Here is a 13281-nt window from a genome sequence, read left to right as displayed (position 1 = left end):
TGGGGGAGTGGTTGTTGCTTTAAAACAACTGCTTGCCTGAGATCCCCCTTCACAAACCCTGTTATCAGAGTGCACACATCACTGTCAGACTCTGAAGAGATGAGCTGAATATCACCAACTACTGCAAAGTACGAACTGGTGTCAAGGCTTCAATAAGAGAATCCACCCATTCCTGAAATTTCAGAATGAGGAATGACTTATTTCAGTTCTTCCTTTTCTCAGTCTTTTGCTTTAGTTACTTTAGATCAACCCAAGAATGAATAATTCTTCTCTGGGAATCTTCTTCTCTAATTCTTCTTTTGAATTTCATTCTAATCCTCTTCTACCTACTTCTACATAATCAGGATATTTATCTCACTAACACCTTGCTTTGTGCTACATAGCTCTCTCTTGCTATCCACTATGCCAAAGTAGGGAGCAAATTAACTCAACTTAATCTGAAACAAAAGGTTTCTTCTAGTGGAGCATGGAATTTGAGCACATGGCTGTTAAAACTCACCATTTTGCTTTTTCTAGTATGAGATTTAAAAGGTGCTCTCTCCTCAGGACCTTCAGAGCTGCTCACCTCCAATTATGAATGAAGAAAGAGGCAAAGTAACAATTTGTCTGTTTATGTCATTTCTAGAGGGAACTTGCCTATTTGTTCACAATATATGACTTAAAGACAGAGCAAAGCTGGAACAAATGATAGCTTGAAAAATGTTTCACAGTGGACTGCAGGTCCTGCGCATTTCCCCTCATTCTGAGATGAGCCTAGCAGTGCTAAAACTGATTCTTATTTGCAAGACAGCCATATATGAAATCAATCATATACAGCATCTTAATTGAAAAATCCCATAACTGTGGGATAATAAAACTGATTGGGAAACAAGTGCAATTCTTGATAAGCCTGTAAAGCTTGTCTCAAACACTGTATAATTATACACAATGTAATCTGACCAAGTGAAGATAGATGCAACATTCCTTTCTGGCACTTTGTTCTGAGCAAAGAATGAGAGAGGGCCCATGGTACTTGTACGCGTGGACAAAGGGAACAAAAAGAAGAACAAGAAGTTCCTGACAGTGTACACATGGAGCCTCGTGTCTAAGAAGGTTTAAAATCAGGAAGGCACCACATTTACAGATTGCAGTATTCCTTACTATAAACATGCTGGAAAGAAACACCATAAAGCATCAAGTACTCACATTATTTCAGAAAATTTCTTCTGAGAAATAAAACCTCACATTTAAGTTATCCTAAAAATCACAAAGTCAGGGAGAGGCATAAAAAGACCCACTGTAGTGCTGGTGAACAAGCTGATATTTGATGTCTAAGCAACAACCTCATGAACTCCAGCAAATGACAGCGTGCAGACTCATGCCAGACTTCACTTCTCATTAAGAAGTAGGTAAAAGCACACATTTACAGTACCTGGTTTGAATGAATAAATAAGTCAGCCTGCTTGGTTTCAGCAGGAAAGACATGGGCCATACACTGACACAAGGACAATATACAAAGAGGTTTGTTTATTTCAGCTTAGGATAGCAATGAACTGGCATCCAAATTGCTGTGATCCATACACAGCCTTGCACAGGATTCTTCTTACTAGACTTACATTTTAAGTCCCAGGATTTATGATTTCAGCTCAACAGTAAATGTTTAGGTCTTTCTGAACCAAAGGTGACTTGACAGTTACATGCACAATCTATCCTACCAATTAACACTCTGAAATATGCATTCCAAAGTAAAACCAGCTTAAGCAAAACATAATTGTTATAAGAAATCCAAAGGGTTTGGATATATATTTATAGCTATAAATTTTTTTTGAAGCATTACAGATTTTGTCTGAAGTGATGACATGCTTTTTGAGGACTGCTAGTAGTTTACAGGTAGCAGCGCTGAGCAAGTGCTGAACACGTAACTTTGTACTCAAATAGGATGAACAAACTTCTCTTTAAAAAGCAAAATGCATGTGGGAAAACTCACTGAATCATACAATCCAATATTTTATAAAGATTTTTAGTGACTAGAAAAAACAACAGATGTGGCTACACATACCATCAGGTACCATACAGAATTTCGGAAGCTCAAAAAACCAGGCTTCCAAAATGGTAGGTACATTTATAAAGTAAGTGTTTCCATATCTACCCAAAAATCATAGTAGAATCACAGAATCATTTAGATTGAAAAAGACCTTTAAGATCATCAAGTCCAGCCATTAACCCAGCACTGCCAAGTCCACCACTAAACCATGTCCTTAAATACCACACCTACGTATCTTTGAAATACCTCCAGGGATGGCAACTAAACTAGTTCTCTGGGCTGCCTGTCCCAGTGCTTCTCAAACCCCTTCCACGAAGAAATTTTTCCTAATATCCAACCTAAAACTCACTACTGGGGAGGCCCATTAGGCAATTTCTTCTTATTCTATCACTTGTTACTTGGTAGAAGAGACAAACCCCACCTGGCTACAACCTCCTTTCAGGTACCTGCAGAGAGCAATAAGGTCCCTCCTGAGCCTCCTCTCCAGGTTAAACAGCCCCAGCTCCCCCAGGTAACCCTAACTCTCCTAAGACTTGTGATCTTGACACTTCACTTCACTGCTCTTCTTTGGACACACTTAATGTTCAGGCTTACACAAGTCATGTATTTCACCAAATGATTATAACCTGGATGAAGGCTGAAGTAAACTTAAGCAAAAAAAAAAGACAATTAAACAAGACTATCATTCTGTGTAACGTACCTCCCGTTAACTGTAGTGTACTTGATCACATCTCCTGGCAGGACCACTGATAATTCAATATCTTTATCAATTACATTCTCTTTCTGTTCCATGATGAGGTTGGGTAGCTCTGTGTTATCAAACGGAGAAACAGCAATGGATTTTGTTTCAGATGGAGGAGGTGGTGCTTTAGATTTTCTTCTGAAATAAATAGACAAAAATTTAAAATCAAGTATGCATTTATACATATGATTCCATACTGGCAAACCAACAAGTCTCCAAACAGAAACGAACAACACTTTATTCTTTTCTAAAGCAGTATGTGCAACAAAGGGATGAGAGAATATTTTAAACATACAAACAGTGGTGACAGGAGACAAAACAGGCTAAGGTATCCATCACAAAAAAAAAAGCACCCAATAAACATCAAGCCAAAAAGAGTTCTTTAATGTACCATAAAAAAGTAAATTAGTTAGTTGTTTTGGTTTTTTTCTCCCTTGGGTTATGCAAAGACCCTATTTGTGCATTCTCCTAAGAGATTTACTGGATTAGTATAAACAGAAATACTGTACTATACAGTATGAAGCCAAATTGCACTACCAGTGTGCTTAATATAGGATAGATACTGGAGCAAATAGTGAAACTTTTCCTCCCTAAATTCTTCTTTCAGTCATTAAAATTATTCAAAGAAATCCTACCAGCTCTAGATTATTTAACTTCTATATAGTAATAAAAAAACAGTGTAACCAATTCTATTTTGTTGTAATATTTCTTGACATTTCAGTCACAATATGCTTTCATATATTCCCCTCACCTATGTTGATTTCCTATTTTAATTTTGTCGATACCCTTTCCCATGTCAGTGACCAGATAGTTTACTCTTGAATACAAGGACTGACCACTAAATAAGATGTACTTACTTCACTTTAAAAAAATTCTAAAACAGTCTAAAACTCTCTGCATCTCTTAATATATGCATGTTACAGTAAATTCTGAATGCAGGATTCTCATGTCCCACAACATCTAGTCCAACATCTCCCTTTATTTAAATAACTCTCCACAATTATATTATAGAAGGAAGGACATTCAGAAGGAAAAGATACTATTATTAAGACTTTTATCACTAGAAACAAAACCAAAACAGAGTCAAGACGCATTACCTCATGAGAGCTTTTGAATTTCTTACAAACATTCTTGAATGGAGCCACATTCACAGAAAGTTAAAAGACATTTCAAATATAATACAGAAAGGTTCCAAAAATATGCTCGTCATTTAGATGGAGCTGTACCGAAGTTTGTTTACTTTAAACCTAGGGAAAGAAATTAACTCCTATAACTGTCCTACAGAATTAAAACAAAAATGCTAGCATACAAACAGAAACACAAACCTTTCCTGGGAAAACGAAGTTTAAAGTCGCTCACAATGAAGAACAAACAAGGTCCAGAGCAGCATTGCAAAAAACAACTGTAACGAGGCTTCACATGACCGATCTGTTGCTGAAAGTGCTTAGAGTTTTGAACTTCAGAACTCTGTGCTGAATAATTAACTATTCACAGACCCTCAGAGCTAATCCAGAGTACTCACAGGCGTCCAAAAACACTGAACGAGGATCCACATTCAAGATTTATACCTCCTCTCTCAATGTTTTAAATTAGTTTGGTGTGCTCTGCATGCAATTCAAGATGTGCAACATAAGCTGAAAATCTGACTTTGGTCTCTAGAGCAGCTTGCCTGGGTTGTTTCACGAACATTGCAAAATGTATGAATCAAACTTCTTTGTACTCCTCCCTGGCTTCTCTGGGGTTTTTTTTTTTTCAATATACTTAGCTTTCATATAACTGTCAAATTATTAGCTAGTACAGAGCATCAGTACAACTATTAGAAATAAATAAAATCTCAAAAACATAAAAACTCACCCTGTGACATTAATACCAAAAAACCCAAAGTGAACCAGTACTGCTTGTCCCCCCCTTCTTTACTCTTTCTTACACCTTTAACTTCAAATGACTTAAAAGCTATTTATCTCAGAATGTAATCTTTGAAGAAGGGTCACAGAAAGATTTATTTTCAAATGATAGTGGACTCTATCTTCCATTAAGTAGACAAATGCAATTTTATCACTGGAACACTATCACCAGAGTGCTTAATGACACACAGCAATAAATGTGGTTTATTCATACAGTGCCTAACTTAAACTGTATAGAGCTAAAACTGACCAAATACTCTCACCAAAACACATATGCAACAGTTGAAATTCCATGTATTTATAAAGAACACACACACAGGGTCAGGCAGTCTAACAAGGTCGCTGAAGCCTCGCAGCCCCCAGTGCAGAGCCACATACCCCACCCATCTCTAGAAAATCTGATTGTGCTTTATGGTTAGTTATGCTTACACGTCCCACCCCACACAAAGGAGGAAAAATCCGAAGTTTACTCTCTCAGAAGTCATGCCAAGTTTTGGCAACCTCTTATTAAACAACAGGGATTCCAATGCTTTCATTTTCTGTTTCCAGATGCCATGTCTGTTTTTCCTTCAGCTCTCACCAATTCTCTCATCTCTCTTTCTTAGCCCAAAGTATTTGCATTTGGTCTCACTGCTTTTTCATTAATTGAGTTTGTGTCTACCTTACCAGAGGAGTAGTTGCCTGACTGGCAGGCTGGGCTGCACTCCCAGCCCCAGAGCTGGTACTGAGCAGCAAGAACAATCAAGGTGACCATGATTACATAAACAGGTGAAGATGGAAATACACTTGCAGGGGTAGTTTTTCCCTACCAACCCTCCTCTCCTACTCGGCAATTCAAGAAGCCAATGAAAGTGATTTTCTCACCAAGGCGTCCTCCACACAACTTTTTATCCTAACACCAAAAGTAACTCCAAGTCTATACCATCATTTCAAATACTTCTCCATCATAAAGAACCAACAGAAGCCTGGTTCTCTCTTGTCTCTTAACATATACCAGGTACTCAGCAAACCAGCAGAGCTGTTGATTTGTAATGATTTTGCAAAAAAGGCAGAGAGATGTTAACCTAGTTTCTTCTCCTGAAAACAAAACCTTATATTTAGTAAGACAAAATACAATCATAAGAAAGAGAGTAATTCCCCATCATATAAAAACAACAATTCAGAGGCCAGAAAAAAGGTGCTCAGTAAGTGGTCTTACTCCCAGCACCTTTCATGTTCAGATAGCTTCCAGATGTGCTAGAACCTAAGCCAACCTGTTCTAATTTTCAAAATAAACATTAGAAGGAGTTAGAACAACCAAAAACATGCTCTTCATTTTCATGGCCACTATAGAATTACAGGAAAGCTGCAGGAAGAATCAAAGTGCAGCATATTTAGCTATGAATTAGTTAATACAGAGGGAATTAAAAGAGAAATTTTAACCAAATGAGGCCACAGCTCAATAACAGTAAGAACTCCTCTGGAAATTGTGCCACAGTATCCTACACGATGTGGGTCCTCACTCATTCCTTGTCCCCATGGGTCCCAGTCCCATCAACTGGCTAACCTTCCCTATACACCAGACATTGAAACTGTCTAATCCCACCTCTCTAGAAGAGATGTGCTCCACACTGATTATCATAAGATAAACAATTCCAGCAACATATTATCTTCTACATAAATTTGCTGTTTAAACAACTGCTGGAGCCAAAGCAAAAAAATAAATAAATGTTTATTCTCTGATTCTTCCTAGCCCTAGACAAGGCAGCCAGAGGGACACCCACAATGCTCTCACAGGGACCCACAAACACAAGGTGGTGCAGCCTGGGCAAAGTTTCTATTTCCCTTGTTACCAAAGCATCTGGAGCCCACTGCTTATGCTAAGGCACTCAGCTGGTTCCCATCTAGTAGAGATTATACTGTTCCCCAGACAACTGATTCCTATCTCTTAGATTTTTAAATTTCTGAAGTCCCACCTGCAATTCCTGCTGGTCTATATGACAATACAATTCCTGCATTAAAGAATTCTTTCAGCCAAATATAAATAGAAGAATACAATTTTTTAAGAGAAACAGTGCATCTTTAAATCAAATCCAAGACCATAAGGTCAACATTTTATGTGCTTCAGATCCCACTTCAACAGAATAAAATGTCACAGATGTATCTCAACAGCTTTCCTGCTTGCAAAGAAAAAAAATAACAATGTCGGTGATCTGGATGCTTAGAAGTCTTTTTAAAATAAAAGTCTGACACAGTAAATAAATAATGCATCTATTTATTCGATTTCTCCAAAAAATCCTGTTAAAAAGTTACAAGCAGTATATTTTTAACTATCAGTAACTAGAGAAAGGCACCATAAAATAATGAAAAATACTTGAACTGGACCTGGATATTCCAGTTTTCACCAGCACTTCCTTTCAATAAGGACCTCTTTCCCAAAAAAAAGGAGGGAAAAAAAGAAAAAGAGGAAATCTATCTGCTGGATTAGTGTACAATCAAAGGCTACAGCATCAAGGAATATTACTGTTTACAGCACTTAACTTCCCATTTGGAACACAATTACATGAGAGTATACAAAGACAGCTTGATAGCACTCTCACTGAAATTATTTTGAATCTAACCTCCAGCATCAGAACCTTTTCTCAGGTTTCCTATGGCATTCACCTAGGACAGGATAGGTCATAAGGATCTCACTTGAAATTCGGTCATCTCTCAGGTACTGAAATAGTTCACTAAACATAGTGCATTAAAAACCTTCTAAGCACAACACATACACTTCAGTTGGTTAATTTGACTTACGGCTATGAAGAACACTGATTTATTCAAAAAGCAATTACTTTTTTTTTTTTTAATCAAACTTTACAAAATTATATTTGCCACAAGTACAAGAAGCACTCTGTTTTATTTTCACTCAAAGTCAGAAAAGGATCTAACTCTACTAAGATCATAGCATGAGAGTTTTGAAAAAGGCCACTGCAACAAAACTTCTTCTAGATCTTTTCTTGTCTTCGACTTCTCATCCCAAGCAATTATTATAATGCTCTCCTGACTATTACAATAATGCTGTTTCACCACGATGTCATAGAAGCAGACAGCCAAGGAACAGTTGAACAAGAGTTCAGGCCTATATTAAAAATGTGGATTTGGGTTTTTTAATATCAATTTCGGCCAACAGGTATACAAAATATTTAGGCTCCTATTTTCACCTATAGGCGTTCCCAGCCCAACACTCATCTTTTAACACTAACAGAACAAATTTGTCTTCTAGACTGAGTTTATTCTGTTCTCTCTTTGTGGATAATGGTTTCACAGCATCACCACTGCAAATCTTCAAGATCAAACACTGCTTGCTAGGAAAAAGCTTGGAGACAACTGCAGCATTACTATCTGATCTGCTCCTCATAGTCCAGCAAATGACTGAAGTTGCCAAGGCAGGTCATTCAAAAAATCACTGCGATGTATTTCAGGCATAAGTATAGATGAAAAAATACTTTAAAAATAAATTCTATTCATCTTCACTAAATTATTACCAGGCACACAGGTTTCTATATAAAATTTGGGATGCCATTTAGTGCTTCAAAAAGGTTACTTTGAACTTAGATATACAGTAGTATTCTAATATTTCTCCTTAACATTAAGCAGCCCAAATATTTGCTGTGCCAGCCCCAGAGCATGACTATCAGCCTTGATACTGGGCTTTCATCTCAACATCAATATCACTGTTTGATATACAATCTCTCTCTTTATTTTTACTACAAAAGCACCAGTTAGATGTTAAGATCAAGGTATGGATCAATGAGAGTCAAACATGTCCATTCTTAGGTTATCCCCTCAAGCCAGGCTTATGATACCTGTAGGACAACAGAAAGGAAAAATATTTGCTGTATCTGCTCCAGAGAGAAATATGATCTTTCAGATTCTAAACTCATCCATTTAGTTATCTGGGGAAGAATGTGAGGTCATATTGTACAGATATGCACAGTCCAGCAGGTGGCTCAAGAGGTACCAAGAAAAAAAACAAGTTCAAAAATACATTTTAACTTCAATTTCCAGATAGAGGAACAAGCATGAACAGTTTGTAAATCTTTTGTGATAATGGGTTATTTTACAGGGCACTTCTCTATACAGATTCCCAATACTGAAAGGATACAAGTATTGTAAATAATACTGGTATTTTAAAAATAATAGAGAAAAACAATATGGCATCAAATAAGGCACTGGGTATATATCTCTGCCAGCACAATAATTCATTGTGCAAGTGATATATCAACTGACATGGCAGTAGTAACACTATTGGTGATAATATTACTAATTAAGTGATCTTTGAAGATTATCTCTATGGATTTACTCAGGGAGGTTCCAGCAAACAACAAATCACCTGCAGATGTTCTCTTACTCGTGCCTTTATTCAGATGACTGCTATAAAGAAAGCAAAAAAAATGTAAAGTGCATTTCCACTCTCTTTCCATAAATAAAGTGGATCAAGAAAATGAGGCATCCCTGGAACCAGGACATGTTTTCAAAGATCTTGTGAGAGAAAAAGCTTCCCTGGTCAATGGATGTGTGGATTTACACCCCCCCCCCCCCCCCATCCCCCCACCCCCTAGCTAGCCTCATTGCTGTGAAGATTTTAAGTCTTATCCTAGAGAGAAATAAATCACAGAACTGGGACGGTAACCATGACAGTAAGGTGAAAGCTTAATGGAATCTCTGGATGTCTGGTTCACACTAAAAGCAAGAAAGCAGCAAATGAATCCTTCAGTTCCCTCCAGACCATTTGGAACAGACACTTGCCCCCTCTGATTATTTGTCCCCATGGCAGTGACAGTCTTGAAAACAGAAGCGACTGTATTTGAGCCATAATTCATTAAATGTTTTCTCTCATTACAAGGAAAAAGAGGCAATTCTGAGACAACATAAACACAAATCTGTATTATGGGCATGTTTTTAATTGTGCTCCTCTTAGCATTAAAGGGGCAGTAACTCAGGTATAAACCTATAATGTAAGTCATTAAAGTACAAATTTAAAACTTTTCTAGAAAAAAATATTAATTCATCGCCCTCCAAAGCCAAATCATAACTAATATTACAATGATCTTTTCAAGCTCACTTAAAACACATGAAAGACCCAACTCCCTAGAACAGAAAGCTTCTTAGTTGTCTTGTACCATCCAACAAAAGACAGTTAGCTCCTCTCTCTGCATAAGAGTTGCTTTGCTCTTAGGAAGAGAACCAAGAGCTCAGAATCCTAGCAGGCAAGAGAGGATTAAAAAGAAACAATACTTTCTCCTCTAAATTAGCATGAAGTTTATTATTATTATTGAGGGACTACAGAAATGTGTTCTGATACAAGAGTTTTGTTACAAAACATTCTGTTGTGCCAAGAGAAGTATTTCTTTTTCTCCTGGGAAAAAAACCAAAACAGATCAAAACTAAAAAATAAAGTGAAGTCAAAAATTAGTTCCAATGATATTATTTCTAAAGAGGTTGAGAACTCAGGCTTCTGAAGTAAGTAGGGCTAACACAAAATACAAATACGAACTTGGCATGCCCATGTGTGACATATCTCTGCAGTAAGCAGATACTTATATCTATTTTTGCAACCTTTAAACAAAGTAAAACATGCAAAAAAGTAGCCTAGATTTGCTACCAAAAGAAAGAACGAAAAATCTGAATGGCATTCAAAACTATTAAAACCTTGTATAGCTCACTTAGCCTTTATTATATTTACAGTTACGAAAACAGCCTGACAGAATGGAAGGAGAGCAAGGAAAAGAAAGCAGTAAATCTGTAACAGTAATTGAGTAATATATAACTGACTGAATAAACAGGAAAAGAAAACAAAGAGCAGCCTGATCTGAAGGGGGGAGCTTAACCTTTGATACACTAATAAATCTAACAAATACTTAAAACTCAAGCAAACATATGTTACCTCCACTAAAAATAAACCCTCAAATCTTTTTCAAGAACTAAAAAGGTTGCTCATATATCTGTTTTTCTTCCATGACCAGTAAGAAAGTTCAATTAAGGGCTCTCAAATAGAACAAAACCTGAATCTGTCCTTCTGGTTGTTACCTCCCAGTCATGAAAGCAGCTACAATGCCACTGTCTTTTCAAAGCCTGTAGATGAAGCACCTAGCTCTGATCGTGGCTTTTCCAGCCATTATTCTGAACATCAATAGAAGTAAGAATTGTCAATTTATCTGAGCTTTGCTGCTGCTGCTGCTGCTTTTCTCTCCTGTTCAAAATCTTGTTTTAGAAGTAACACTGGAGGCAGGCACTGGATAGATTTAGAGGCTGGGAAAAGTAAGGAAAAGGAAAGCAGAGCCACTCAGTATCACAGCAGCCAGGAAAGGGGCTAATACAGACCCTTCTCTTTTCCCTCATAGACATACATGCCTCAAATATAGGTACATGGGTGTAAATGTAGGTGGGTGACAGATAAAGTACTGCAGGGCAGCAGCTAAGAAGCTCTACACTAACAGGGAAGACAAAATCTAACCCCTCTCCTTTTAGCTGCTGTAGAAGGCTGGGTTCAACTGCAATAGTCCCGCTTCCCAGATGAAAATTCAGATACGGGAAGAATAATTGAGAAAGCAGAGCAATGCAACTTTAGAAAGCACTGCAACTTACTTTCATTTTTCTTGCAGGTGTTTCGAACAGAACAAGTTTCTCCCTTGTAGAAAGTTCTTCATCCACCAGAAGCCTTCTCTTAGCAGTTATATCCTTTATCTACCTAGAGTTTGGTAACACTTAAAATCTTTTGTACATTCACAAAACCAAGAAATAGGAAAACTTAGTAAACTGAAGAACAGAGATGACATTAAGCATTGGAAGGGAATGGGAAGCAAGAAAAGTTTCCTATCCTGAAAAAGAAGATTAAATAGAAATATATCTCTGTGTGTGTATCTATGTACATATATACACAGATGCTATGAGACACATGATGAATGTATAGTGAGTTCCTACATAGACAAAAATGTCAGCAAATAAGGCATCCTTGCTCATTACAGGAAAGAAAGAGAAAAAAAGGGTTAAGTTTAGGCTAAGAAATTGTATGAAACCAAGGATTTTCTTTACTAGATTTCAAGAGGAGCATCTTGGCAGTTAGTATCTGGAAAAGTATGATGTAATGAAGAGGTTTCTCCCATAATATGAGGACTGTAACTAGTTCCCCTAAGAGAAATACCGAGCATCTTGGGCTAACACTCTTTGCAAAACTAAGAAATGCTTTGAGTACCTACCTGCCACCAGATTCTCCTGCTCATCCTTTACAGCTGCCTTTTATCTTGTGTCTTCACCGTCCTCCAAAAGCAAAGTGGAAAAACCTTTTACCTTCAGGACCAGGGTCACATTTACTACCTCAAATGCCCATGCTGCTGCTGGAGCCCCAGCCTCATCTCTCAGGCACTCTGTGAGGGGCAATGGGTGGCACAAAGCAGAGTCACAAGTCCCATCCCAGCTCTCTTCACAGCATAAACCCGACCAGCAGTTCTCATGGCTACCTTTGCAGCCACTGACAGCAGGAGCTCCCTCCCCTTTGTCCTATTTTAACTCCCTCATTGGTTGGCAGCTCAGGGCCCCAAATGAATGCTCCTATTTTGTCTCCAAACTCATCTCCATCTGCACACAAGAGCTGACATTATCCCCTTTCTCTGCTTATATCTGCACACTCAAAATCCCCTGGATCCACTCCTCACTGGATTCTTGCAACATGCAAGAGGGCAAGGAAGAAAGAAGATATTTCTTTGAAGAAAGCTGGCTCCCTGCATTACAGTAACACCAAAGCTATTTTGGATGACCCCTTACTTCCATTAGAAAGTCTCTGCAGCTTCTGTAAAAAGGTACAGGACTTCAGCATTAAATATGAAGTAGGAAAAAATTCTTATTTATATAAGAATTATTATAATCATCAGCAGTCTCCTCTGAGGAATGTAAAGAAACTTTCCTAATGAATGTTTTGCTGTAACTACAACACTTCTATATTCACTCCTGCATCCTTTTCAACTTTCACTACCACAGGCAGGCAGTTTACAGCCAATATACTTCACTGCTGCGTTTTTAACAGGCCAACAGATATACAGCACCAGCAGCATACTGACTTTTACAAGAAATGCAACTGAACACTGTTTCTTAGACTCTTTGTTGCTGTAAGCAAAGTCTATCTTGGCATTGTGCAGTTATTTAGGAATTTAGTCTACTTAGATACTAGAAAATATTTTAATGCTTTCCATGATAAATGAAAGTGGTATACAATATTCAAGGAACACAGAATACACAGCAAGGACTCTACCATATTAAACACTAAAAGATAAAATAACTTTTACAAGCTATTACAAGCAACTAGTGGAGCTTCTTACCCCAACAAAATTTTAGATCAAAATCTGATTAATGCAAATCAAAGAACTCAGAAAAGCCTTACAGTCTGCATGAAATAACAGCATTCCTCAATTAAAATAATCTCAAAAATCTCATTTGGGCTTCTAGGCAGCAAGTATCAAATAAAATAGGCAACAGCTTCTACAACCACAAATGCACCACTGAAATTTCAGCAGTCTGTCCACATGGATAAAGGTCTTCACACATCCTCATCTTTTATCCAGAGATGGGATTTTAAAAACCTTTTGTACAGT

General features: G+C 37.5%; 1 protein-coding gene across 12 annotated transcripts in view; it reads right to left on the bottom strand.

Annotated features, from left to right (window-relative positions):
* COBLL1 (cordon-bleu WH2 repeat protein like 1) overlaps positions 1-13281 on the bottom strand; it is an 81339-nt gene that overhangs the window by 35240 nt on the left and 32818 nt on the right. For 8 of the 12 annotated variants that reach the window (XM_048309391.1, XM_048309394.1, XM_048309396.1 and 5 more), the window contains one exon: positions 2724-2903. In XM_048309391.1, the coding sequence (XP_048165348.1) occupies positions 2724-2903 (180 nt within the window). Of the gene's footprint in view, positions 1-2723; positions 2904-3862; positions 3984-4090; positions 4561-11281; positions 11365-11892; positions 12145-13281 lie in introns of those variants that run through there. The other 4 variants (XM_048309395.1, XM_048309398.1, XM_048309399.1 and 1 more) reach the window with 4 other exon arrangements.

Source organism: Corvus hawaiiensis, chromosome 7 (assembly GCF_020740725.1).
Source record: "Corvus hawaiiensis isolate bCorHaw1 chromosome 7, bCorHaw1.pri.cur, whole genome shotgun sequence".
In the NCBI taxonomy this organism is placed as follows: Eukaryota; Metazoa; Chordata; class Aves; order Passeriformes; family Corvidae; genus Corvus; species Corvus hawaiiensis.
The sequence above is the reverse complement of the archived record's forward strand: the minus strand, read 5'-3'. Positions and strand labels throughout refer to the sequence as shown.